At 33.5% G+C, this 27289-nt stretch overlaps 1 protein-coding gene across 1 annotated transcript in view; it reads left to right on the top strand.

The window, feature by feature from the left end:
* Positions 1–18653, top strand: part of SYCP1 (synaptonemal complex protein 1) — a 159162-nt gene extending 140509 nt beyond the window's left edge. Inside the window, exons 24-27 of the mRNA XM_019919177.3 lie at positions 3086–3265; positions 10126–10269; positions 17971–18060; positions 18168–18653. Coding sequence (XP_019774736.3) covers positions 3086–3265; positions 10126–10269; positions 17971–18060; positions 18168–18305 — 552 coding nt within the window. The 3' untranslated portion in view covers positions 18306–18653. The remainder of the gene's footprint in view (positions 1–3085; positions 3266–10125; positions 10270–17970; positions 18061–18167) is intronic.
* The last annotated feature ends 8636 nt before the right edge of the window (positions 18654–27289 follow it).

The raw sequence follows: 27289 nt of genomic DNA, 5'->3' as shown, positions 1-27289 counted from the left end.
TCAACTATACCCCAATAAAAATTAAATATATATATATATCACACAATTTCATTTCCAAAATTGTTTCTTTCTATTTATTAATTCAAAAGCATTAGCTAAAAAATTTCAAAGCATTTGTCATTTGGAAATTTAGAGATTTTATTCTTTTATAGTTTTTATTATAGCATTAAATTAGTTAGGTACTTCTGTGTTTCTTGAGAAATTTCCAACATTGGGGGAAAATATTTCAATTAAAAATTCTAAAGCTCATGTTTAGATTGTGTTTAATTTTGAGGTTTGAGAGGGCTAAATAAATGACATCTTGCTCTCTTAAGTCTAAGCCAACTGAGAAAGGCAGTGAAAATCAACATAATATCTTTATTATTGACAAATAACATTGGACAGTGTGGCTTATATTTGAAGGCAACAGGATTTCTTAATCCTGAAATCCTAAATTAAACAAGTTTATCTACTTTATCACAGGTAGAGCTAGACTGGGACAAGTGTACCTACTTGAATGGCCTGCTCTTGTAAAATGTATGGCATAGAGTAGAATGTGTGCTTCTTCTGGTACCCAAGAGGAGGAGTAAGGAAGGGGCTGAACTATATGTCCCCCGTTACTCCTTTCGTATTCAACAATCCCATTAAGTCATTGCTGTTTCTCTAAGAAAGCAGAGAGAAGTTAAGAATGTTCCCTGTACATAGAAGGGAGCATCAGGTATGAGAAAGGGAGGTTATATTCAGCTTCTAATCCAGTTGGTAATATAGAATTATTACAGAAGAGTTTTATTGCAAATTTTAGTTAAAATGATTAAATATTCCTTATACGCAGTGATGTAATCTCCTAAGTCCCCACAGAAGTTGCTTTAACTATAAACTGAAAGTAACAGAGTATATTGTTTGTATATGTTTGTTTAACATAAGAGTATGTTGTTTGTCTATACCAAACAACAATGTTCAGTTTTTTTGTATAGACAGTGATATAATTTTGTTACATTTGGGTTCAAAGAGAAGAAAGAAAGAAATATTGCACCTGTGAGTGAATATTAGATGCTTCATATGTCCGGACACTGTGATAGATATTTGAAAACATTATATTTGGAGAAATTATTGTTATATTAAAATTAGCCAGGAGGGTTAGATATAGTCTAAGCGAAGTGTCTGATGAAGATGATAAATTGGTTAAACTCCAATATTTATTTCTAAATATAGAATGTGTTCATATTATGAAAGTATATATCACATATTCTTATAGAGCTGTTTTGATTCATGTATAATTCCAGTAACATGTCTATTATTTATGTATGTTATCAAGTAGATTAGATAATTCCCTATATTTTATCTGGGTGTCTAGATATATATATATTGCAAATAATGAGAAAATGATGAAATGAGAAGATTTAAATAGACTTTTGTGTGCTATGCTTTATTCCAACAATATTGAAGTATCACAAGCCTTATATATAATAATCATGAGGTTTATCAAACATTTCTGAGGTTGGGAATGTTATTTCTTCATGCTTCAGTTTTATCACCTAGGGATAATAATAGTACCTTTTTCCTAAAGTTGTTATGAAGATTAAATGAGATTATTATCTCATTTAATGCTTTGTGAAGCATTTAAAATAGTGCTTGGCAGGGAGATCAGCTGGGTGCTTTGTGACCGCCTGGAGGGGTGGGATAGGGAGGGTGGGAGGGAGGGAGATGCAAGAGGGAAGAGATATGGGAACATATGTATATGTATAACTGATTCACTTTGTTATAAAGCAGAAACTAATACACCATTGTAAAGCTGGTATACTTTATACTCCAATAAAGATGTATTAAAAAAATAATAAAATAAAATAGTGCTTGGCACATAGGAAATACCGAATAAATGTTTGTTTAAAAAGAACAACAGAGAAAATCATGAATGTTCTGTATATATTCATCATTGGAAATGTAATATTCAGAAAAGAATGTAACTTGTAGGAAAGTATATACATTTTCATGATGTATTACAAAGAGGGTTATTTCAGTAGTCTAGAATGCTGGTGCATTTTCTTTTAGGCTACTAGGGAAATGTTAGATTCCAAGATATGACCACAGGGTGGTGTAGTTGCTATTCTCAGTCCTTTTGGGTAAGAAAAATTTGTCCATGAAAGCAGTTACATTTTGGAGATTTTGAGGATGACTCCTGATGAGTCCAGAGAGCGGAAGAAAATTTGCTTTCATCAAAATTGTGTTATCAGCTATGATATAGAAATATTTATGGAAAAAGATATAGAAATACAACTCTGTGGAAAAAATGCTGCCAAAATTCATACCTATTGGAAAAAGGATAATGAAGTGAGATCACTAGAACTGGGCAAGAAACCTTCAAATTACCTCATTTAGCTCCTTTTTAAAAATTTATATTTTATTTTTTAATTGAGGTATAGTTTCCTTACAGTATTATATAAGTTTCAGGTATACAACATAGAGATTCACAAATTTTAAAGGTTATACTCCATTTATAGTTATTATAAAATATTGGGTATATTCTCTGTGCTGTACAATATATCATTCTAGCTTATTTATTTTATACATAGTAGTTTGTGCCTTCTAATCAGCTACCTTTATCTTGCCCTGAAAATTTTCCTGAAAATTTCTCTAGGTCTTTACTTTCATAATTTTTCTTCTCTATTTCTTTTTTTTGGAGGGGAATGAAGCTGGTGGATAGGAAAAGCTGATATTTTTATAGTTGATAGAGAAAATATGAAAGCATAAAAGAGAATGCCCTTTGGCTGTTAGGCTGTTGGAATGAACCTCAGATTAAGATTTTTTTGCCACCAGGAATAGAGATTTTTCTCTGGAGAATTCTCAACTTTTGGTCAAATAGGGAGTTGAGATGTCTTACTTGTTTTCATAGCAGCTCTGTGAAGACAAAGGGGGCAGATACCACTTTCATCTTAAATGGCAAAATAAAGTGACAAAGAAGATAAGTGAAATTTATTCAAAGTTATCTAATCAATACTAAATTTGGGGGTAAATTCTAGTTTATTTCAGTGATATTTCTTCTAGTTGTTGTACTTTAATTAAAATGACATTTAATGATGACTTTATTCATTTTTGTTGTTCAATATAGAAAACACGGACATCTTTATTGGAAACACCTGAAACTAGTTGTTGGAAACTTGATTCTAAAGCAGCTCCTTCACAAAATAAATCTGGAAACTTCCCATCAGCTGATCACGGCAAATCAAAAGATAAAAGAGACTGTCTGTGGACATCTGCCAAAAATACTTTATCTACACCATTACCAAAGGTTTGTTGCTAAAATTTCTAAGAAAGTAGTAATTTTTTTTAATAAAAAAGAAGTCTCTGTTATCACATACCATATATCTGGTATCACACACATAGACATGAAACCATTTTCTTTAAAGTTTCAATTATTTGTTATACCAGCACGAAATGGTTTCATTTTTTTAAATCTATCACTGTTCACAACTTAATGACATCTTGGGCAAATTTTATCACTTTCTGGTATTCACCAGTGCATAGGACCCTGATGTACAAAATCTGGTTTTGACTTGCATTTTCCAGTATGACCTCAGTTACCTCCCTTTGCTGTTTACTCATCATCATCTTGCTGCTGGCGTCTTTTACTTAGCAGTCAGCCCTGTGGAGCAGGTGCCACTAACAAGGTGGCTCATTGCTAGCTATCTTCGACATGTCCACTTAATCCATGGGGAATTCATTCAACCTTTCAATGCTAAATGGTGGTGCATAATGCTCTACTTCTGACTCCCCCTTTCCCGCTCTCTGCCATCTATCTCTCTCTAATTTCTTTTTACTTTGCTCAGGGAGACACAAAGACAGATAAACAAATTTTCTGCTTAGGTTTATATCCACTTAGGGAATGAGATGCCAGTATCCCCTTCTTATAAGGCTGCTTTTTAAAGTTATATCCTCACTTGTCTTGGGAGTCGCGGGGCAGAGTATTTCAACCTGTCTTTACCCCCTAAGTGGAAATTTTGTGCTTTAACCTCCCAGTTTCCTTAAAATAACTGGGAATAAGAGAGGTATTTGGTGATTGTTGGGCCTGTTCTACCACCTTTTAATAAGCCTTAGAGAAGGAGCTGGCCTTAATTATAGGTAGCTTTCTTTAGAGTATGTGTTACTGGCACTTTCCCCCAGCTTTGTGCTTTAGTTGACAATTCCAGAGCAAAAGAAAGAGTTACACTCATATCCTGTTATATATACAATATTATGCACCTCGTGGAATTTATGAAAATTAGTAAAGTACATAGCTTAGCGAGGCTTTTTAAAAAAAGATATATTGTTTTTATTTTATTTTTATCGTATTTTTAAAAAAAGAATAGTTTCTTTTTTAGCAAGCCTTTTATATAAAATTATTTTGTTGTATTTACTATTCTGTTATTCAAAATATGAAATGATCTCTGTTGAAGAATGACCTTAGTTAAAAAAGATTTTTATTGAAATATATGCAAGAAAATGCACAGATCATAATTATACAACTTGATGAATCTTTACAAACCAAACTTAACCTTATTACTAGCACTCAGATTAAAAGAGACTCTTACTATCACTTCAGAATAGTTGATTGTTTCCCCTTCCAGTCACTAGCCCTTCCTCCAAGTCCAACTGCTGTCCCAAATTCTAGTATTAGATGTACCTGTTTTTGCATTTTCTATAATTAGAATCATATTCTTTTTGTTTTGACATTTTCCACTTAACATTATGTTTATGAGATTCATCCACATTGTTGCTTGAAGTTGCTTTATTTTTATTTGGTATTTCATGGTGTGACTGTACCACAGCTTATTTATCCCTTGTAATGTTAATGGACATTTGGTTAGCTTCCAGAGTGGACTTTTATGAATAGCATTGCTATAAAAATGTATTGCTTGACATGTACGCATCTTGGTTGGGTATGTCCATAGAAGTGAAATTGCTGGGTTACAGGGTTATGCATAATACATTCCATGTTAACAGATACAGCCTGAGCTGTTTTTACTCTGATACAAAATGTGTGTGTATCTTTTCCCACACCAGCCAATTCTCCAGTTCTCCAGACATCAACTAGGCGTCCTGCAATTTGATTCACTTCTGACACTGTAGTTAATGTAGTTAATGTAGACCCCACAAGTTAAGGGCTCAGTCCCACAAGGCTTCCATTTTAGACACCGTCCTGGCTTGCCACTTGTACTACTGACCAACTGGCTATAAATTGACGGTTCCCACAACCCCCTTCTCAGGTTTAATAATTTGCTAGAATGACCCACAGAACTCAGGAAATTACTTTACTTGCTATTAACAGTATTTATAAAGGACACAATTTGGGAACAGCCAAATAGAAAAAATGCATAGGGCACAAGGTATGGGGAAAGGGGCACAGAAGCTTCCATGCCTCTCCGGGAGTGCTACCCTCCCAACACCTCCATGTGTCTACCAACCTGGAAGCTCTCTGAACCTCATTGTTTAGGGGTTTTATGGAGGTTTCATTACATGGCATGATTTGTTAAATCATCGGCCATTGGTGATTAACTCAGTCTTTAACCCATCTCCCCTCCTAGGAGTTCAGGGGGTGGGGTGAAAGGTTCCAAACTTCTAATCATGCCTTGGCCTTCCTGGCAACCAGCCACCATCCTGAAGCTATCATCCTGAAGCACCCCCTACCACCAGTTATTTCATTAGCATAAACTCAGGTAAGTTGAAAGGAGCTCATTATGAATAACAAAGAACTCTCCTATCAACATCACTGGGGACAAAGACCAAATATTATACCAAAAGATGCCTCCTGTCAACCCTGTCACTCAGGAAATTACAAGGGTTTTAGAAGTTGTGTCAGGAACCAAGGACAAAGACCAAATATATATATATATTTCTTATTGTATCACACTGCCAATCATGTTTTTAAAAAAACTATTGTACCAATTTATTGTACCAAATTATTGTACATTCTGGCTACCAGTGAATGAGAGTTCTGATTGCTGCGCATCCTTGTCACCACATGGTATTTTTCATCTTTTTATTTTGGCTGTTCTGGTGGTGTGGTGACCTTTTTATTTCATATGAAGTTTTATTTTGCAATTAATTTTAGATCTATGGAAAAGTTACAAACATAATACAGAGAATCCCTTTATATTCCTCACACAGTTTTCACCATTGTTAACATCTTACATTACCATGTACATTTGTCAAAACTAAGAATCATTCATTGGTACATTACTATTAACTAGACTTCAGACTTGATTTGGATTTCACAGTTTTTCCGTTAATGTCCTCTTTCTCTTCCAGGATCCAACTCAGGGTACCATACTGTATTTAATTGTCATGTCTTCATCATAATTTTTAATGTAGACATTTATAGCTATAAAATTCTCTCTAAGCACTGATTTCACTGTATCCCATAAGTCTGTTGTATTTTCCTTTTCATTATCTCAAAGTACTTTCTAATTTCCCTTGTGATTTATTTTTTGACCCATTGGTTATTTAGGAATGCATTGTATTTCCAAATTTGTGATTCTGCTAAGTATCCATCTAGCTGGTTTATAGTGTTGTTCAAGTATTATATTTCCTTGCTGATCTTACGTCTGGTTGTTCTTTTCATTATTGAAAGTGGGGGTATGGAAGTCTCCTACTATTACTGTTGAATAATCTAATTTTCCCAGTTTTTGGTTCATGTGTTGGGGGCTATATTGTTAGCTGCATGTATACTTCATACCAATTATCTTTTCTTGATGGATTGATTCTTTTACCTTTATAAAATGTTCCTTTTGTCACTACTAATCTTTTTTTTAAGTATATTTTATCTGATATTAGCTCTTTTTGTTTACTATTTGCATGGTATATCTTTTATCACCCTTTTACTGCCAACCTATTCATGTTATGGAATCTAAATTGTGTCTTTTGTGGACATCATATAGTTGGATCATGATTTTTTCCATCATTCATTCGGACAATCTCTGCATTTTGATTGGAATGTTTAATCGACTTACATTTAATGTAATTACTAATAATGTAGAACTTAGGTCCACCATTTTGTTCTTTGTTTTCTATATGTCTTATGTCTTTTTATTCCTGTACCTTTCCATTACTGTCTTGTTTTGTGATAAATAGGTATTACCTAGTATACCACTTTAATCCTTTTGGTTTTTACTATACTTTTGGAATAAATTTTCTTAGTGATTAGCTGAAAAGTACAGTTAACACCTTAACTTAAATTTAGTTTGAATTAATGTCAGTGTAATTTCAATGGTATATAAAAACTTTGCCCCAATATATCTTTGTTCCCTCTTTCTCTTTTGTGCTATCATTGTCACATAAGTCACATATTTATACATTTTAAGCCCATCGATACAGTATTATTGCTTTATATATCTGTGTCTAAAATCAGATAGGAAAAACAGAGTTACAAACAAAAATATATTTATACTATCTTTTATGATTACCTATGCAGTGTCCTTTTCTGGTGCTCTTTATTTCTTCATATGAATTTGAGTCTTGTGTTCTTTCATTTCAGCCTGAAGGACTGCCTTTAGTATTTCTTGTGGGGGAGGTCTGCTTGTGACAAATTCTCTCAATTTTTGTTTATCTAGGAATATCTTAATTTTTCCTTCATTTTTGAAGGACAGTTTTGCTGGATATAGAATTATTTGCTAATGGTTCCTTTTAGCATTTGGATATGTCAATCTTTTATGGACTCCCTGGTTTCTCATGAGAAACCAGCCATTAATATTATTGAAGATACCTTGTATATGGTGAGTCCCTTGTCTCTTGCTACTTTCAAGTTTCTCTTTGTTTTTTGACATTTTGGTTATGATGTGTCTAGGTGTGGATCTCTTTGATTTTATCTTCCTTGGAGCTTGTTGAGCCTCTTGGATGTATAGATTAATGTTTACATCAAATTTGGGAGGTTTTCAGTCATTTTTTCAAATATTATTTCTGCCCTTTCTCTCTCTGCTCTCATTCTTTGTTTATTTTTATATTTATTTTTTGGGGGGCTGTGCCATGTGGCTTGCAGGATGTTAGTTCCCCAACCAGGGATTGAACCCAGGCCACTTGCACTGGAAGCACAGAGTCCTAACCATTGGACCACCAGGGAATTCCCTCCACTCTCATTCCCATTATGTGTATGTTGGTATGGTTGATGGTGCCCCACAAGTCTCTGAGGCTCTTTTCATTTTTCTTTTTTCTTCTTTCTGTCACTCAGATTGGATAATATCAGTTGAACTATCTTCAGGTTCATGGATTCTTTCCTCTACCTGCTCAAATCTGAGGTTGAGCCTCTTTAGTGATTTTTCATTTCAGTTATTGTACTTTTCAACTCCAGAATTTCTATTTGGTGCTTTTAAAAATAATTTCTATCCATCTATTGATGTTCCATTTGGTTTGACGTTGTCTTTATACTTTCCTTTAGTTCTTTGGACATGGTTTTTCTTATCTCTTACTATAATAAGACTATAAGATTACTATAATATGTTCACTTTGAACATGTTTAAAATAGTTGGTTTAAAGTCTTTGTCTAGGTAGTCCAATAACTAGGTTTCCTTAGGGATAGTTTCTGTTGATTGCTTCCTCACAAATGTATGGGCCATTATTTCTTATTTGCACAGCTTATAATTTTCTCTTGAAATCTGAACATTAAAAATAATGTAAGTGACAAATCTGGAAATCAGATTCTCCCTTCTCCTCAAGGTTTGTTGTTTCTGCTTGTCATAGTTTTTATTGTTCGTTTAGTGATTTTTCTAAATTAATTCTGTAAAGTTTGTATTCTTTGAGTGCCACTAAAGTCTCTACTGGTTAGCTTAATGTTCAGCTAATGTTTTAATAGAGATTTCCTTAAATACCTGGATCAATAAATTTCACAATCTTTGCCAAAGGACTATTAAGTTAATGTTAAGGCATGCTTTCAACACTCAGCCAGACAGTAGAAAACTCTGCCTTAGCCTTCAGTTTCTGCTTTTGCAGACCTTCAAGATGAGCCACAGGTAAGAGCTTAGGGCCTTCTCATGTCTTTCCTGTGCTTACAGCCCTGTCTGTGAGCATGGCTTTCTGTACTTCCAGGAATATTTCAGAGTTTTTCAAAGCCCCTTATGGACATCTTATTTCCTAGCTGTCCTTTTAAGGTTTTTGGTTAGTCTGTCATTCACCCAACTGTTAATCATTGCCTCAGGGAGCTGCAAAGTTAAAACACTTGTCTTTAATTGTTTTTGACAAATATTATTTCCTACCCTACACACATCAAGGAGAAAGTTTTTTTTTTTTTTAACTGAGTGAGCTCTGAGTTGGATCAAATACCAACAGTCCTGTAAATGAAATCATCCAGAGAACCACTAGGCAGGTCAAATAATGACAACTTTTTGGGAATAAAACTTTGAAAGAGTTCTGTTTTGCTGTGTCCAGTGGCTGCCAGGCTGGACCAGGAATGTGGGCTGTTTCTTTTTAAGGGTACCACAGAGCTAGAGAGCAGGGGATGAGATGAGGAAAAGTTAAGATACTGCTAATTTTGCTCTTCTTACAGAAGTTCAGCCATTAACAACAACAAAAAACTCTCCAGGTTGTTGCAAGCTTTTTGTTAATTTCCATAGTTCTAAACAAGCTGATTCTGACCACCTTTACCAGCATTTTTGTTGCTTTGTGGAAGAGCATATTTTTGGAGCTCCTTATTCTGCCATTTTTGCTGATATCAGTGCCCTTACTTTTTAAAGATACTTTTTAAAAATTATAAAACTTACATATTACATATTACAGGGTAATATGGAATACTAAACATTGACTAATGGAATTACTGTGTCAACAAAACATAAGCAAACTTTTTGTCAAATAAATCAGTAAGTATTTCTATGGAGTGAGAAAAGATTTCAGGTCTTGGGCCTTAATCATTGTTAGAAAAATTAAAGTCTCTCTTAAGATTGTTGACTGCTGAAGCTGGAGTGCCTCTTTTCTCTCTCTTTCTCTGCCCCTCCCTCTCTTTCTCCTTCTCCTCCCCCATGATTTTTTTCAAAAACTTCTGAATTAAATTCTTATCCAAAATTTCTACTTCATATACATGTCAATAATAATGGAGAGTTATTATTGATTGCTAAAACCTCAACTTGCGTTTATTAGTAATATATGTTTTATTTGATGGGATAACGTATTGTTTTTCTTTTTGAATAGGCATATACTGTGAAGACACCAACGAAACTAAAAATTCAGCAAAGAGAAAACAAGAATGTACCCACTGAAGAAAGTAGTAAAAAGAGAAAAATGGTCTTCGATTTTGATATTAATTCAGATAGTTCAGAAACTACTGATCTTTTGGTAAACTTATTACAAATAATCAGCATTTATTATTTGTTTACATTATTATATTTCTATATTATTTCTTGATGTATATGTATAATATATATGCATAGTATCTATATTGCAATACTGAAAAAAAGTAGAACTCTACTATAACACAGAACCCTCTACTTTTGCAGCATTTTAAAGAAATTAGGGTTAAAAAAATCGCCATAAACTTCAGAAAACAATGACATTTTGAAATACTTGATATAACATAGTTGTCATATGAGAGGACTAACCCTCTTGTTTTCCAGAAGAGTGTTATTTCTTTTCCTTTTTTTTTTTTTAAAGAAAGGCTAGGTGAATATCTTTAATCTTGCTGCAGCCAAATTTGTTATTCAAGACCCCTCTTGATTTTGCATATTATACATGTTCTTTTATTTTATACCACTTATTGGTTGAAATTTATATCAAGGTATTGGTTGAAAACTATTACATTTCTATGATTCTTAATGGGTTAATGTGTTAAAGATGACATGTTTAAGGAGGATAGTTCCCCTAGCAGTTTGTATCATCAATTACTCCCTACTATGAGTATATTAACACGTATCAGTATTTTCTTAAGGCATAATAATGATTTATTGAGAATAATTAAACTTATACTCATTTGATTTAAAATCAGATAAACCTTATTACACGAAATGGAGCAATTTACCAAAGATTCTTAATTACAAAATTCCAGCTAAAGTCATTTGTTTCATTATTCCAACTCATAGCTATGAGATCCTTCAAGCTTTTATACTGTTTTGGGATCCTCTACTTTCATTTGTTCTGGAATAATGAGTAGCTGAAGTCTTAAAATTGTAATTATTGAAGTTAACTTATAGAAAATCCCTACTCTAGTATCTCTTTGTTTTGTAGATAATGATTAGCATTTTAATGATTAAAATGTGAACCAGGCACTATTGTAAAGACTTTACACAGATTACTTCAGTTATTTCTTGAAACAATCTCATGCTTTAGAAGGAGAGACAGGGTTGTTATTCTCATTTTACAGATGAGGAAACTGAGTCACACTGTTACATTGCCTAAGGTCACATAACTAGTAAGGCATGGAGCCAAAATTTGAACACCAACAGTCTAGCTCCATAGCCTATGTATGTCATTGTACATAATAACTGCCAGTTCAAACTGAAGTCCAGATATTAAAAGAATGTAATGAGAATTATTAGAAAGAGCATGAGCTATGGAATTAGATATTCCAGGACTAGAGTTCATACTGTTTTTCTAGTAGTGTGAATTTAGGCTAGTTTCTTAGCTTATCTGAGATTCAGAATGATTCATGATTTCATTTCATTTTTAAAAGGAGCATCACAACTTTGTAACACAGTAACATACTACAGTATTTTATTTATTTTTATTTTATTTTTTACAGTTTAAACTAGTCTAAAGATATTTCATAGTGGGCTTTATTTGTTATAATTATCACTTGAAGTTAGTTATTTTTGTAATTTTCTTAGCTGTTACATTTAAATTTTGGTGAACATTCAAATTATTATAAAAAGTAAGATTTAAAAATGTATTGTCTAGAATGACCTTAGAGAAGATAGTGGAGTAGGAAGTGCCAGGAACCCATTTCTCCACCTAGACAACAATGGTACTGGTAGAAACTGTCTGAAGTAATTTATTTTGGAACTCTAAAGACTATTTGAATGCTTGCAACTTCCAGAGGGAAACTTGGCTGGTAAGTTATGGTTAATTTTGGTCAATTTCAGCCTTAAAAGTGGTAATGGCTACCTATCACTCAACCTATAACCATGTGGTAGGGCCATGCTTATGTCTTGCTGGAACCAGGGTGAACAATAAGGACCTTGTCCTCCGAAGATCAAGGTTCAGTGTTCTGACTGCTGATTCTGATCACTGAGGTACAGGTACAGAGTCTGGCTGAAGTGTTTCGAACCTCACTGGCTGAAGTGTCTTCCAGAAGATTTGTCTTCCAGAAGAACAAACTGCACTTTTATCTCTCTCTTTTTTTCCCTCTTTGGAGAGCCAGATGTTCAAGCATTAGAACATTCAAAATCAATCACATTTACAGGGCATTTAGAAAGCCATGCCCAGGGAAGGACACAGGCTCATAAAAAAAAACAGGAAGATCTCAAATTTTCACCACAGGCTTATCCAATGCACAGAGACACTTTTAATAGTAAAACAAAAAGCAAAACAAATCTAAATAAATAAACAGTAAACCCTGGGGAAGGGGAAGAATCTGATTTGCAGATGTATCAAATTATAAGATTAAAGTGGCTAGTTTTCAACAACAACAACAACAAAATCACAAGGCATATGAAGAAAAGGGAAGTATAGCCTATCAAAGGAACAAAACAAATCAACAGAAAATGTCCAGAGGAAGCTCAGATATTGGACTTACTAGACAAAGACTTTAAAAACAACCATCTTAAAGATGTTCAAAGAGCTAAAGGAAGACAGACAAAAACAGAAAAATGTATGAATAAAATGAGAATAGCAATAAAGAGATAGAAATTATAAAAGGAACCAAGAAGAAATCTTGGAATTGACAGTACAGTAATTGAAATGAAAAGTGTATTAGAGGGATTCAAAAGCAGATATAAGTAAGCAAAAGAAAGAATTGGTAAACTTGAAGATAGGACAATAAACTATTGAGTATAAGCACAGAAAAAAAGGAATGAAGAAAAGTGAACAGAGCCTCAGAAACTTGTGGGACACCATCAAAAAATCAATATATGAATTGTGGGAGTCCCAGAAAGAGAAGAGAGAAAGGGGAAGAAAGAATGTTTGAAGAAATGGCTGAAAACTTTTCAGATTTTGATGAAGTAAATGAATCTACAAATCCAAGAACCTCAATGAATTCTAAGTGGATAGATTCAAATAGACTCACATCAAAACACATTATAATCAAACTGTTGAAAGACAGAGAGAATCTTGTTTTTAATACATAATGTATTTGTTCCCCTGTGCTATACAGTAGGTTCTTGTTGGTTATCCTTTTTAAGTATAGCAGTATGTACATGTCAATAGGAAACTCCCTAACTATCCCTTCCCTCCATCCTTCCCCACCTGATAAACATAAGTTAATTCAAAAGACAGAGAGAATCTTGAAAGCAGCAAGAGAGAATCAACTCATCATATATGTTACCCTCAATAAGATTATGAGCTGATTTCTCATTAGAAACCTTGGAACCAGAAGTCATTAGGTTTACATATTCAAAGTGCTGAAAGACAAACATTGTCAGCTAAGCATTTGCTATCTAGCAAAACTGTCCTTCAAAAATGTAGTGAAATTAAGACATTCCCAGATAAACAAAAGCTGAGGGAGTTGTCACTAGACCTTCTCTTCAAGAAATGCTGAAGGGAGTTGTTCAGGTTGAAATGAAAGTATGCTAGACAAAGAAAAGATCTCTGATAAAGTTAAATACATTGGAAATTATAAAAGCTGAAATGATTGTAATTTTGGTTTCTAACTTCACTTTTTATCCTCTACATAATTTAAAAGACAAATGCTTAATTAACCTATGTTGTTGGTCACACAATATATAAAGATGTAATTTTTGACATCAGTAGCAGAAGGAGAATGGAGCTGTATAAGAGCAGTTTGTGTAGGCTATTGAAGTGAAGTTGGTATAAATTCAAATTAGGTTACTATAATGTTTGGTCATTAAATGTAATCCCCATGGTAAACACAAAAATGATCTATAGAATACACACAAAAGAAAATGGGAAGGGAATCAAAACATTTTACTACCAAAAAAGTCACCTAAACACAAAAGAAGAGAGTAATGGAGGAAATGAGTGACCAAAAACAAACAAACAAAACACCTATAAAGCATATAGAAAATGAATATCAAAAAAGGCAAAAGTTAGTCTCTCCTTATCAGTAGTTACTTAAATGTAAACAGATTATACACTCTAGTAAACAAAAAGAGACTCATGTTAGCTTTAAATTGGTTAAATGTGAAAGGATGGAAAAAGATGTGCAAATAGTAACCAAAAAGGAGGTGGGATGGCTATACTAATATCTGACAAAATAGACTTTAAATCAAAAAGTACAAGAAACAAATAAGGACATTATATATTAATAAAAGATTCAATACAGTGGGAAGTTATGAGAGTTTTAATCATTTACACATCTAATAACAAACCCTTAAAATATATGAAGTAAAGCTAATGCAAAGAGATGAAGTTAGAAATCAATAAGAGAAGGAAAATTAGAAAATTCACAAACTTGTGGAAATTAACACACTTCTAACCAACCAATGGATCAGAGAAGAAATCACAAGGGAAATTTGACTTAGAGATGTATGAAAATGAAAAACACAATACACCAAAACTTACGTAAGACAGAAAAAACAGTGCTCTAAGGGAAATGTAATAGCTGTAAATTTCTACATTGAAAAAGAAAGAAATCAATAAACTAACTTTATACCTTAAGGAACTAGAAAAAGAAGATCAAACTAAACCCAAAGCTGACAGAGGAAGGAAATAATAAGGTTAGAGTGGAGATAAACAAATTAGAGAAAAGGAAACAGCAGAAAATCAATGAAGCCAAAATTTGTTTCTTTGAAAAGATCAATTAAATTGACAAACCTTTAGCTAGACTGACAAAAGCAAATACCTAAAGTCAGAAATATAATTGGAGATGTTATTACCAACATTTTAGAGATAGATAATACTGTGAATAATTATATGCCAACAAATTAGATAACCTAGAAGAAATATACAAATAGAAAAACTTCTTGAAATACACAAATTACTTAAATCTGCTCAAGAAGAAACAGAAAACCTTATCAGAGCTGAGCTAGTAATCCAAAACTCCCAAAAAAGAAAAGTCCTCGACCAGATAGCTTTATCGATGGATTCTACCAAATATTTAAAGACTTAACACCAATCCTTCTCAAAGTCTTCCAGAAAATTGAAGGGAGAACACTTTGTAACTCATTCAATAAGGCCAGCATTACCTTGATACCAAAGCCAGATGAAGACATCACAAGAAAGGAAAATTGTAGACCATTATTCTTTCTGAACGTAGATGCAAAAATCCTCAACAAAATATTAGCAAATCAAATCCAGCAGCATAGTAAATGGATCATTTACCATGACCAATGAGACTTATCCAAGAAATGCCAGAGTGGTTCAATATAAGAAAATCAATATAATACACCACATTAATAGAACAAAGGAAAAAATATTGCAAATGATCGTCTCAATTGACATTATAAAAATTCATAAAGCTAGGACAGAGGGAAAATTCCTCAACATGATAAAGGGTATGAATGAAAACCAAAGCTAACATCATACTCAATGGTGAAAGACTGAAAGCTTTCCCCCTAAGATTAAGAATAAGACTAGGATGCCCACTTTCACCAATGTTAGTCAGCATTGTACTGGAAGTTCTAGCCATGGCTTTTAACTATTAGACAAATACAAAAAACAAAAGGCATGCAAATGTAAAAAAGAGGTAAAACTGCCTCTAATTTGCAGGTGACATGATCATATCTATACATGGAAAATCACAAAGCCTAAACAAGAAAGCTTCTAGACCTAATAGATAAATTCAGCAATGTTGAAAGGTATAAGATCAACATATGAAAATCAGTTATGTTTCTATACACCAACAATGAATAATCCAAAAAGGAAATTAAGAAAACAATTTTATTTACTATACCATTAAAAAGAATTAAATACTTAAGAACAAATCTAGCCAAGAAAGTAAAATACTCATACACTGAAAATTACAAAACATTGCTGAAAGACTTAAAAATAAAGAAAAATAATTCTGTGTTCATGGATAGGAAGACATAACATTGTTAAGATGTCAATACTACCAAAAGCAGTGTACATATTTAACATGTTCCCTATTAAATTTCCAACAGCTTTTTTGGCAGAAATGGAAAATTCGATACATTTATACAGATTTGCAAGGGGCCCCAGATAGCTAAAGCAATCTTGAAAAAGAAAGACAACATTGGAGGACTCACAGTTCTTGACTTTGAAACTTATTACAAAGCTAGTAATTGAAATAGTATAGTACCGGCATAAAGACAAATATATACACCGATGTAATAAAAAACAGAGCCCAGAAATAAATCTTCACATATATAATCAGTTGAGTTTTGACAAGAGTGCCAGGATCATTCAGTGGGGAAAGGACAGTTTTTTCAACAAATGGTACTAGGAAAACTGGATGTCCACATGCAAGAAAATGAAGTTGGACTCTTACCTTACACCATATACAAAAACTGACTCAGAATGAATCAAAGACCTAATCGTAAGGACTAAAACTATGAAACTCTTAGAAGAACATTGGGAAAATCTTCATGACATTGAATGGCAAGGACTTCATGGATATCATGACACCAAAGCACAGGCAAAAAAGAGAAAAAAATAGGTAAATTGGACTTCATCAAAATTAAGGACTTAAATGCATCAAAGGACTCTATTAAGAAAGTGAAAAGGTTAAAGATTGGGAGAAAATATTTGCAAATCATATATCTGACAAGAGATTAATATCCAGAATACATAAGGAACTCCCGTAACTCAATGACAAAAAACAAGCCAGTTGAAAAATGGGCAAAGGACTTGACCAGACATTTCTCCAAAGGAGATATACAAGTGCCCAATAAGCACATAAAAGATGAATGCAACAGAGTTATAAGGACAGACAAGTTTTTGTTGTTTTAAATTAGGTTAATTTATTCTTTTTATATAGGCAGCCATTAGTGAACATACAGTTACCATACAGTAAGCAAAATTTTAATGATAGTTTACGATATGATTTTTAAGATAATTTATCTTTTCTAAGTTGGTCAGTTGGTGCATACTGATTTGAGTGTATCTGAAAGGTCAGCTCTTTGTGACTAAGTGAATTCTGCTGAAATCTTAGAATTCATGAAAATGGCTGAATATTTTCATCCATGAAGCTTCTGAAATTTGTGTTAAGTGTGACTTTAATGAGCAGGAAAAGATAATGTGAACTGATTGCTTACCTGACTAAATTTATGTAGCATATTCATTAAGGAAATGGATTCTGGAGCCAGCCTACCTGGATTTGAATCCTGGCTCCACCTCTTACTAGCTGTATAGTCTTGGGCAAGTTACTTAATATTTGTGTGTCTCAGTTCTTCACCTTTAAAATGGGGATAATAATAGTATTTGTGTGTCATAAAAATGTTGTGAGGATTAAAACTAATTAAAATATGCAAAGTGCTTAAAGTAGTGCCTGACATAAAGAAATACTGAATAAGTGTTAGCTATTATTATTTGGGAAAATATTCATAAATTGATAATTGACAACATTTATAATTTTTATAGGATTATGAATGCTTATTATAAGGCCTAAGTGTATTTAAATAAGTAGGTTGGGAGAAGGGGTGGGGAAAGTCATAGTATGAAGACTCTGAAACAGAAATAGAAATCAGTAGAAAAACACTATTCATACACATCTTGTATTCCACATAACCTTTTAGGTATATAGTTAATAGAATCAAAATCTAGGTCCTTGTTTGACAGATTGAAGATTTATTTTGTCATTGTCTTCTTTCTTCAGTCTTTTTTATTTTTTTCCTTTCCCCTCTCTCCTCTTTTATTCTCCCTCCTTGTACTCCTCCATCTCCTTCTCATATGTGGGATGTAGACAAAAATTTAATAATATAATATTAATGGTGACAGCCTCCAAATTATATTTTTATATTTCTCTTTAAGAGCATGGTTTCAGAGGAAGAGACATTGAAAAAACTATACAAGAAGAAGAATCCACCAATTTCTCAATTTTGTGTCAGAACACCAAAAAAGGTAGTTTTAAAATTTTATTTCAGAAAGCAAATTTCAAAAGCTGGATTTAATTCTTTTTTTTTTTTTTTTAGTTAAACATATTATGATTTTATTTATTTCCTATTCAGACTCCTTCATCTCTAACAACCACTGGATGTACGCGGAATCTTGGAGCTATGAGGAAAATGCAGGAGGACCCTTGGGCTATAATTGCTAAAATGGATAGGAAACAAAAACTAAAGGAAGCAGGAAAGCTATTTGTTTAATTTCAGAAAATCAGTGTGATTAAGGAGCCTAAATAACAGCAAATTTATAGTTAATTTTTTTATTCTTATTTTCTACAGAGCCAAACATTTTCTGAAATTGAGACTTTTTTGATATTTTCATAAATAATTTGTTTCTTTATATTTTAATATTTTGGCCTAAATGGGAGATAACCACATGTTACTTAAAAACTTGTAATTCTATTCAGATAATTAGATGATTATATTTTGGTTTTACCTTTTCTTGTATTCGTGAAAGCTGTTTTGGCTAAGTTTTCACACCTGTAAAGTTGTCCGTTGAACACTAGGAACACTGAGATTTACTATTTATTCTTTACTATTAAAGTATTTTAGATGCAAATACTTCTCATTGATTCTGTGAGGTCATCTGAACAGCTAATTATTATAATTTTGCTAATATTATTTATTTTTAAAATCTTGAGGGCATTTAAGTTTCACGGTTCTGAAGCAGCTTTGATTTATCTATTTATAAAATTGACAAATGGCTTTAAGTTGTGGGAAAAAAGCCTCCACCAGTATGACTACCTAAAATACTTCATTTATTCAACATTCATTCGGCAAATATTTATTGAATATCTGCTAAGAATTAAGCACAGTTCTAGATACTGGGGATATAAGAATGAATGAAACAAAAATAAGCCCTCTCTTCTTCTAGAGCTTACATTTTAATGGGGAAAATAGACAATAAATAAACTATATAAGCAAAACACATAGTATATTAGTTAATGATAATTGCTAAGGAGAAATAAAACAGGTAAGAGTATTAGGGAGTATTGAAGAGGGTTGAAATTTTATGTAGAGTGGCCCTCAGTGCAATGACATTTGAAGATCTGATGAATAACTAGTAAGCCTGTGGCTATCTTGAGGAGAACATTCCTGATAAAAGGAACAAAAAGTATAAAGGCCCAGAGGTGGAGGTGTGCTTAGTGTATCTGGGAAACAGCAAGGAGGCCAGTGTGGGTAGAGGATAATGAACAAAAGAAGAGTATAAGGAGAAAAGGCCTGGTATTTAACAGGATAGGGAGTTTGGGTGGGCAGATTATGTAATGCTTATAGGCTACTGTAAGAACTTTGACTTTTACTCTGAATAAGATGTGAAATTAGCAGATATTTCTGAGCAAAGAAAACTGTGATCTGACTCATGTTTTAAAATAAGGATCTTTCTGACTGCTATATTGAGAACAGATTTTGAAAAGAGGACAAAAGGTTAAAACAGGAAAACAGGTTATTTTAATAATACATATGAGAGATGGTAGTGGTGTGAACAAAGCTGAGAGCAGTAGAGGAGTAAAGAGGTCAACTTCTGGATCTATTTTTAAGATTAGATGTGGGATGTGATAAAAAAAAAAAAAAGAAAAGGCCAAGGATAATGTCAATATTTTTGGCCTGAGCAATGTAATTTTGGACATATTTGGTCTAAAATGTATATTAGACATCCAGAGATGGTAAGTAGGCTTAGAGACAGATCCAGGAGAGTGATATAAATTTGGGAGTCAACAGCATATTTAAAGCTATCAGAGTGGTTGAGAACATGTACAATTATGAGAGTGACTGTACCTAGAAAAGAGAAGAGATCAGAGATGAGAAGGAACCATAAAAGATTTAGCAAGGGTAATACTGAAGTCTAGCAAGAAGGCATTTCAAAGAAGAAGGGAGTGATAAATTGTGTTAAATACTGCTCAGAGATAAAATTGATTAATGTGTTATTAATGGGGAGGACTTTGGTGATCTTAACAATGGCAGTTTCAGTGAAGTGGAGTTCAATTGGAGGGGGTGGTTAAGGAAAGAATGGAAGGAAAAAAGTGGAGACAGCTATCTTCATTAAGAGTAAGAAAACTAAGAAGTTATACCTTAAAAGGGAAGAAGATAAATGAAATAGCTACTTGAAATGGAAGTGGGTCAAGAGAAGATTCTTTTTTAAAAGATGTAAGAATTAATAGCAAGTTTAAATAATTAAGGAAAGATTCAGGATGATGGGAAATGATGATGCCGAAGAGAAAGAAGATTTTTTTTTTTAAGTAGAATGTCCTATAATAGGCAAGAGGAATGGAATCTGGTGGAATATTAAAGTGCTGGGCCTTAACTAGGAGAATAGACAATTCTACCATAGTAACAAGGGAAAAGGAAACATATATATCACAACACGATGGTGGATGGGAGTTTGTAGAACTTCTGGTTTCATAGCTTCAATTTTCTTAAGTGAAGTGAGAATTAAGATCATCCACTGAGAATGAAGGTGGAGGGGAAAGTGTTGCAAGTTGTGAAGAGAAGAGTAGGTATGAAAGACTCATCTAATAAAGTAAGGGAGTGAATGAACTTTATAAAAACAATTGGCAAATGGATAAAAATAGTCTTATAGTTGTCTATAACAATTTTGGTATAGTAGAATTTTAATTTCCTTATGGTGGGGAAATGTGTTTGTAGGAAAGACTACCCAGGAAAAAATGGAAATGCTATATAACATTATGGAAATTATGTTCCTCCTTCAATTTGTGTGCCTGTAACTATACTCTGAAAACTGGATATAGTCTTAGGATTTCTAGCTTTTGATCTAGAAACTTTAATTGGAACTTTATAATTAGTCTCCTGAGCAAGTATTTTCTTTGGAGGATTATTAGTCTTGATGACATGATATTTCACATTTGAAGCTACTATATATTTTCAAACATTTTAAAATAAAACAAGACTTGTATATTAGTTAACACTAGCTTCTCTGGCTAATCATCAACTTCTCACTTAAATGCTACTATTTAGTAAGCAGCATTTCTCCAGGTGGTGATTTAGGAACGCTGGCTCCTTCCAGCTTCTAGGTCTGCCATCTTCAACAACTTGCTTCCAAGGTTGTTGCAAAAGGGGAAATACCATGGAGGATCCATGTGGGAAGTTTTTAATGACCCAGGTCTGAAATAGATGTACATCACTTCCACCCACATTCTACTTTCTGGAACCAAATCACATGGCCACACCTAATTTCAAGACAGACTGTGATCCATTTCTAGTTATGTCTCAGGAGATCAGGGAAGGGGGTCAGGTCAACAACTAGCCAGTCTGTCACAATTAGTTTGCACTCTTTAAATTTTCAAATATTGTTCTTCCTTGCTTTTAATTTAAAAAGATGAGTTAGGCTCTTAAGTTTTGACAGATTGCTTCTTGCTGTTTTTGAGCATGCTGGGCATGCTTCTTTCTCGGAAACTTTCCCCTCTCTCCAGTACTTCTGATTCCCCTTACACTACTCTTTTTCTCCCCATGGCACATATAATCTTCTAACACACTATATACCTCACTTAGTATGTTTATTATTCATTGTCTTCACTCACTAGAATGTAAACTTCACAAAGACAGGGATTTTTGTCTGCTTTGTTTATTGATGCATCCTGAGTACTTAGAACAATGCCTGACCCATTGTAGGTACTCAGTATTTGTTGAATTGATTAAATAAAAATTTAATATATATTTAAGAAAAAGTTACATATACCATACTGATGATTCTTATAGTAAGACTTCAGAATCAAAATGTTTAATACATGATTTAAAAATAAGATCAGAAATTAATACAACATTGTAAAGCAACTATACTCCAATAAAAATTAATTTAAAAAATAAAAATAAGATCAAATATTGGAAATTAGAAAAACATAAAATTTCCATAAAATTTCCTAAAATTTCCTATATTGTTATAGTAGCCTATATTTGTGTCTTCTGTTTTGAGATTTGGAGAGTCAGTTTTGACAACCAAATCCAGAATAAAACTTAAGACTAATGCTATTGTTTTTACTTTGAGGCAACTCCTGAAAAACACCAGAGTAAGAAAAATAATTTATCATTCTAAGTTTAGGGATCAGTGCACTCATTTGTGGTAACCTCATCAAAAAAAAAAAAAAAAAAAAAAACCTCACAAAAAATATCATAAAAATAATTTTAACTAGCATTAATGAACAATTGGAAAATTTATAATTTAATTATTATGAAAATTGTATAGGCTAATTACATAATGATTAATACCTTTTTTAAGCATATTAATTTAAACTGAGTGCAGTTTAGATATTATTATAAGAAGAAGCTTTTTGTCATAACCCAGTTTTAGGTTGTTAGGAAATATTTCCTGCCCTTTAGTCACTCTTTGAAGGAGTGACAGTATGATCCATGAGTTTAGGAAAATTGGGCATAGGGGACCCAGCCTTCTCTACTCTTTTCATCTTGAAGCTTCTTGCAGGAGGCATGTGATCTGCTCCATGCTGTATGTTTTATAGAGCAGGCTTTGCCCTGCAGATGAAAGCCCCTCTAATGAGGGGATAAATTCAGTAGAGCGTTATCAAATCCCAGTAATTTGATTAAATAGGCTGGATACTTTGAGAAAAAAATAGATTAGAATTTGGGGCTTCTCTGGCGGCGCAGTGGTTAAGAATCCACCTGCCAATGCAGGGGACACGGGTTCGAGCCCTGGTCCGGGAAGATCCCACATGCCGCGGAGCAACAAAGCCCGTGTGCCACAACTCCTGAGCCTGTGCTCTAGAGCCCGCGAGCCATAACTACTAAAGCCTGCGTGCCTAGAGCCCGTGCTCTGCAACAAGAGAAGCCACCGCAACGAGAAGCCTGTGCACCGCAAAGAGTAGCCCCCGCTCGCCGCAAATAGAGAAAGTCTGCGCACAGCAACAAAGACCCAACAGAGCCAAAAATAAATAAAATAAACTAATTTTTTAAAAAAGGTTTAAAAAATAGAGTGGAATTTGGGGGAGCTAAATAACATACTAATATTGAAACTCTGATGTGGCTTTGGTGGTCCTGTTCTGGATCATAGCCCCATAGGAATTTTCACTTGGTGAGTCATTATAGCCTATGGTAGCTTTGCTTTTACATGAATTACTGTTTTTTAGAAATAGGTTGCAGGTTCTGGATCTTAACTGAATGATTTGTAAGCTTTGTCTGAAGCAAAAATGAGTACTTCAGTGTGTCTACAGGACATACGCTTCAGCAGAAGCATGGGCTGAGGGAGCCTCAGCCAAATTTGGGCTGTAAAAAGAGCATATGTTAGCCACACTAGACTGAGCAAGGGTGTGGGGCTCAGGGGTTATATTTTGGATATATTTTGATAGTGGAACCAAACAGATGTGCTGACTACTGACAGATTGGCTGGAGGTAAGGATGAGGTGAAAGAAAGAAAATGTGTAAGGTTGGGTTTTCAAGTTCTGTTTTGGGCTATGTAATATTTGAGATAGCTTAGATATCTAAGTGGAGATGTTGAGAAGGTCATTGGACAAATGAATCTGGAGCTTTCCAGAAGGGTCAGTATTTACTAATCATTGGCATAAACATGCCGTTTAAAGCACAGGATTGAATGCACTCTCTTTACAGGTAGTGAGTGTGTAGTTACAGAAGGGAAAGGAGTTAGTATTGAGGCTTGGGATACTGAAACATTGTCAAGCAATAGAGGGGTTGCTGTAAACACTAATAAGGGAGACAAGTGAAGTGTAAAGGATCATGGAAGCCTAGAGAACAAAGTGATTCAAGAAAGGAATATTCTGTATCGTATCATTCTGAGTGGCAATACCTGAAAGTATAGAATAAATAGTTGGATTTGGGGGTATCAATATGATAAATGATACTCTCAATGACTTGCAGTCTAGTAGCAAATATAAATGTGTAAACAAATGAGTCACTTATAAGTAATTCAACAGTATACAAGTATGAAATATACAGAGACATAAATGATAATTTCATGTCGACTTCAGAGAAGGCCTTCAGGAAGAGATGGATTTTGAACATAAATAGGAATTCTACAGGTGTATAAGAAGGATAAGAGGAAATCAAAGCAGAAGAAATAGCAAAATAAAGGTTGAAATGAAGAATAATTAGTAGAACCAGACCATGGTCTCTTCATATAGAATGTTGTATATTATGTTGCAAAGCTTGTACTTTTTTGGTATGGAAAATGGAATAGAGTTTAAGCAAGGAAAATAAGACTTTATTACTTAAAATATGGTATTTTAAAATTAAAACTTTACAAAAGGATATAAAGTATATGGTTTCCCAACTTTATCATCCATCCTTTCACTTGAAAAAGACTTTTGTTTTAGAAAGATCATTAGATGTAAATCAGAACAGGTGAGGTTATTGAAGATATTAAAATAGTCCAGATGAGAGACGGGAAAATTTCTTAGACTGATAGTTTAAGTTATAGACTTTTAGATTAGACCTAATACCTGTCCTAAGAAAAATATCCATAACTTTATCACTTTAGCAGTAATAAAATGTCTCCTGCTTCATGTAAATGTAAATTAATGACGTCAAAGAGCAAGTTGCTTCGGTTGATATAAAGGTTAGAAATAAATTATTCATAATTTCAGGCAACCTGAATTCAGTATAACTCAGTATAATTAATAGTCCACAGGCTGTAGTAGTACATCAAGAACTTTAATCAGTAGCAGGTCAACTGTGGGTTAGAAATAGGAAATGACAAATAGAGACAGATAAGACTTATTTAAATTATGAAATCATAGAGTTTAGAGCTGGGGGCAAGTGAAAAGTTCATTTAATTTCAACAGATCAGTGTTTTGAGGCCTATAAAAGCAATCAAAATTATAAGGAAAAGATTAAAAATGACTTAGTTTCTATATTCATATACATAACTTACATCAATGCATAAATATAATCATACAAATTCTTAGTGCCCTAATTTTTTCCTTTTGCTTTCTTTTTCACCCTCTCTCTTCCCCTGTCTACATATATCAGGGTCCCCCTCCACCAAATCCTCCTCTCCTAGGTAGTAACCCTTGGCAAGAACCCTATTTTTCTCCATGACAGATAGATATAGATATAATGTATTTACTTATATTTTTACATATGCGTGATACATACAGGGTTCTCCGATCATGGTTAGTTTACAAAAATGAGATAATATATACTTTTTGGAGTCTTGCTTTACTCGTTCATTCTCTCATGGAGATCTCTCTAAAACATGGTATACTTCCAATTCATTCTTTTAAATTGCTGTGTGACATTTTATGAATGTACCATAATTCAGCTATTTATCTACTAGAGTATGGTAGAGACTTTTATGATCAGCTGTATCCAGTTCTTCTCTCCTTCCAGACACATGAGAAAATTATACTTCCCCTCTCACTTCGGTAAGGCTATATGATAAGTTCTGGCCAATCGATTTTAGATAGAAGTGATGTACGTTAATTACTTCCATGCCAGAGTATTTGGTTAATAACATGAGACCCTCTGTTACACTCTTCCTCCTGCTGCAGCAATTTGTGATGTTACAAATGATGAAACCTCTGTCATCCTAGGGCTGTGAGTGAAAATTACATGGAATAAAGTTCTCTGATTAAGCACATCATGGTCATGTAGTGTGAATAAGTAATAAGACTTTGTGGTGTTAAGCCCCTGTGAGTTTGGGGTTGTTTGTTATTGTTGGCATAATCTGCTCTATCTTAACTGATGTAATGGGATTTCTCTTTGTTTCCAGTTTTATGCACTATGAACAATGCTAATGTTAGTGCTTTTATTTCTATAGAATAAATTATTAACTTGGAATTCATGGGCCTATGGAGATGTATATTTAAAATTTTAATAGACATTCCCAGACTTCCCTGGTGATCCAGTGGTTTAAGACTCCATGCTTCCACTGCAGGGGGCACAGGTTCAATCCATGGTCGGGGAACTAATAAGATCCCACATGCTGCACAGTGCGGCCAAGAAGCAAACAAACAAACAAACAAAACCTTAAAAAACCCAAAGTGATAAGCCTGTAGTGCAGATCCTCTAATTATTCTAATAATTTCCAAATTATTTTTAATTTAAAAATAATTGCTGTGTTATTTGCTTGATGAGGATGTCTGTAGTTAAAAGAAGCCCATGTCTGAACTATGATTTGTCAAAGGAAAATGCATCCATTTTTTAAAATGATTTTCCCAGTAAATTGACAGTCATTGGATGACCTAGTCTCAATAGGTAGAAAATTCCTTTTTGTCAACAATATTGTTCATAGTGCCAAATCCTCTCTCAACGTACACTAAGTTAACAACTATTACATTAAAAGTTTTCTAGCTCACATATTAACAAATTGAAGGATAAAAACCATATGATAATCTCAATAGAGGCAGAAAAAGCTTTTGACAAATTTTAACACCCATTTATGATAAAAACTCTCCAGAAAGTGGGTATAGAGGGAACCTACCTCAACATAATAAAAGCCATATATGACAAACCTGCAGCCAACATCATTCTCAATGGTGACTAACTGAAAGCATTTCCTGTAAGATCAGGAAGAAGACTCTCACCACTCTTATTCAACATACTTTTGGAAGTTTTAGCCACTGCAATCAGAGAAGAAAAAGAAATAAAAGGGATCCAAATTGGAAAAGAAAAAGTAAAACTGTCACTGTTTGCAGATGACATGATACTATACATAGAAAATCCTAAAGATGCCACCAGAAAACTAATAGAGCTAAGCAATGAATTCAGCAAAGCAGCAGGATACAAAATTAATGAACAGAAATCTCTTGCATTCCTATACACTAACAATGAAAAATCAGAAAGAGAAATTAAGGAAACACTCCCATTTACCATTGCAACAAAAAGAATAAAATACCTAGGCATAAACCTACCTAAGGAGGCAAAAGACCTGTAGAAAACTGTAGGACACTGATGAAAGAAATCAAAGACAATACAAACAGATGGAGAGATATACTCTGTTCTTGGATTGGACGAATCAACATTGTGAAAATGACTATATTACCCGAAGCAATTTACAGATTCAATGAAATCCTTATCAAATTACCAATGGCATTTTTCACAGAACTAGAACAAGAAATTTTATAATTTGTATGGAAACACAAAAGACCTTGAATAGCCAAAGCAATCTTGAGAAAGAGAAATGGAGATGGAGGAATCAGGCTCCCTGACTTCAGACTATACTACAAAGATATAGTAATCAAGACAGTATGGTACTGATACAAAAA

This window comes from Tursiops truncatus, chromosome 1 (assembly GCF_011762595.2).
Source record: "Tursiops truncatus isolate mTurTru1 chromosome 1, mTurTru1.mat.Y, whole genome shotgun sequence".
NCBI classification, from domain to species: domain Eukaryota; kingdom Metazoa; phylum Chordata; class Mammalia; order Artiodactyla; family Delphinidae; genus Tursiops; species Tursiops truncatus.
The sequence above is the reverse complement of the archived record's forward strand: the minus strand, read 5'-3'. Positions and strand labels throughout refer to the sequence as shown.